Below are 1580 nucleotides of genomic sequence, written 5' to 3' on the forward strand. Positions count from 1 at the left end.
GCCAACTACACAGGTCTGGCCATGATGGTGCCTTGGTATTGAGTTGGCTGGACAACCTAAATGCTCAACTATAAGGGATTTGGCTTGGGGAACCCTACGGTATCCTAAATCGCCACATGAAACAATTCGGGACAACCTAGGGAGCAACGACTGAGGCCTAAGTGTGATACTAAATGTCAAAAGTGGGGACTTAGTTGATACATAAAATGTCCAGCCGGGTTGGGTTAGTTGGAACAAGCCATGTGGCCAACACTCGGGGACCATTCGAGAGCAGCTCGAACAGGGCTTCTACGACGAGGCTCTTGAGCGACCCGCCCCTGCTCTGGGCTTCAGTTTCGCCATCTCTGACTTTTGACCGAACTCCAAGACCTGCGGTCCCGCTCCGCCGCGGCTTCCACGAAGTGGGATTCCGCAGAACGGGGAGGACGCTGGTCCGGGATCACCACCCCGCCGGCCCGAGCCCGTCCGGACCCAGCCTCACCAGGCGGTCCCGACCCCTGTACGACTCCAGCGCCGACGCCAGACAGCTCAGCGACGCCATGGCAACTCCGCCGTAGCGTAAGCATGACGTCAGCGCGGCGCGCCAGGAGCAGGACCGCGTCCCCGGAACTTTGCGAGGGCCCGCGGGCACTGTGCGCAGGCGCGGCCACGGCTCTTTGTCCCGGTCTTGGGGCTTTGTCTGCGCCCGTGAGAGTACCGCGGGTGCACAGTCGGGACTGCCACGTGTGCGATCCCGAGCCTGTAGCTCCAGGATGGTCCTGGGAGTTCTCTGCCATCCCACGGCGGCTTGTCTTTTCAACTCCCCACACAGAATGTTCCAACAAAAGCACCAGTCTGTTAGCTGTGATTCATGGAGGGATTTTTCTTTTTCTGCTAGTCGGCATTTCTATTTTTTCTATCGTGATCAGTATTACTGTTTAGAAAGTTAAAAGGACGCATAGACTATTTCTAGAAAGTAGACACGAATCTGCTAACTGCCTTGGCTCCAGGAAATGACTGGGTGGCTGGGAAATGGCGGTTTGATTCTCATCTTTATATGTCTTGTCCCAAACTAAGCCCACTGCCGTGGAGTGGACTTCCGACTCCAAGCGACCCTGCAGGAAAGAGTGGGACTGTCCTGTAGGGTTTCCAAGGGTATAAATGTTTTCAGCTGTAGACTGCCTCATCTTACGCCAGGTGGTGGTAGTTTTTGAATTTTGCATAATGCTCGTGGATTATCTCTTCAAAAAGTCAAGTAAATTCCTTCAAAAAGTCAACATGTCCATTTTTTTTTTCATTTTCATTGTGATTTTGGGAAAAGTTTACAGAGCAAAGTCGTTTTCCATATAGCAGTTCATCCACATTTTGTTTCATGACATTGACTGCAATTTCCCACCATGTAACAGCTCTCTTCCCATTTTCTCCCTGTAGTTGCCTCTTCGTTGTGTCCTTTCCTATACATTCCTGCCCCCTGAGCTGTCTCCCTGTGCAAATACTGCCCTGCTGGTCTCCCATGACTGATCATTCCAAGGAGTGTATCTACCTGATGTAAATGTTACCCCATATGCCTGTCTATTGTTTGGCTGGAAGCCTGGGAGTGA

General features: G+C 52.1%; 2 protein-coding genes across 2 annotated transcripts in view; one reads left to right on the forward strand and one right to left on the reverse strand.

Annotated features, from left to right (window-relative positions):
• Nucleotides 1-541, reverse strand: part of PEX11G (peroxisomal biogenesis factor 11 gamma) — a 12101-nt gene extending 11560 nt beyond the window's left edge. The window contains exon 1 of the mRNA XM_007953669.1: nt 482-541. Coding sequence (XP_007951860.1) covers nt 482-541 — 60 coding nt within the window. The remainder of the gene's footprint in view (nt 1-481) is intronic.
• Nucleotides 542-564: 23 nt separating this feature from the next.
• TEX45 (testis expressed 45) overlaps nt 565-1580 on the forward strand; it is a 16710-nt gene continuing 15694 nt past the window's right edge. The window contains exon 1 of the mRNA XM_007953698.2: nt 565-693. Coding sequence (XP_007951889.2) covers nt 565-693 — 129 coding nt within the window. The remainder of the gene's footprint in view (nt 694-1580) is intronic.

The sequence above is a fragment of the Orycteropus afer genome, unplaced genomic scaffold, assembly GCF_000298275.1.
Source record: "Orycteropus afer afer isolate SDZICR_OR568_19922 unplaced genomic scaffold, OryAfe1.0 scaffold00405, whole genome shotgun sequence".
NCBI classification, from domain to species: domain Eukaryota; kingdom Metazoa; phylum Chordata; class Mammalia; order Tubulidentata; family Orycteropodidae; genus Orycteropus; species Orycteropus afer.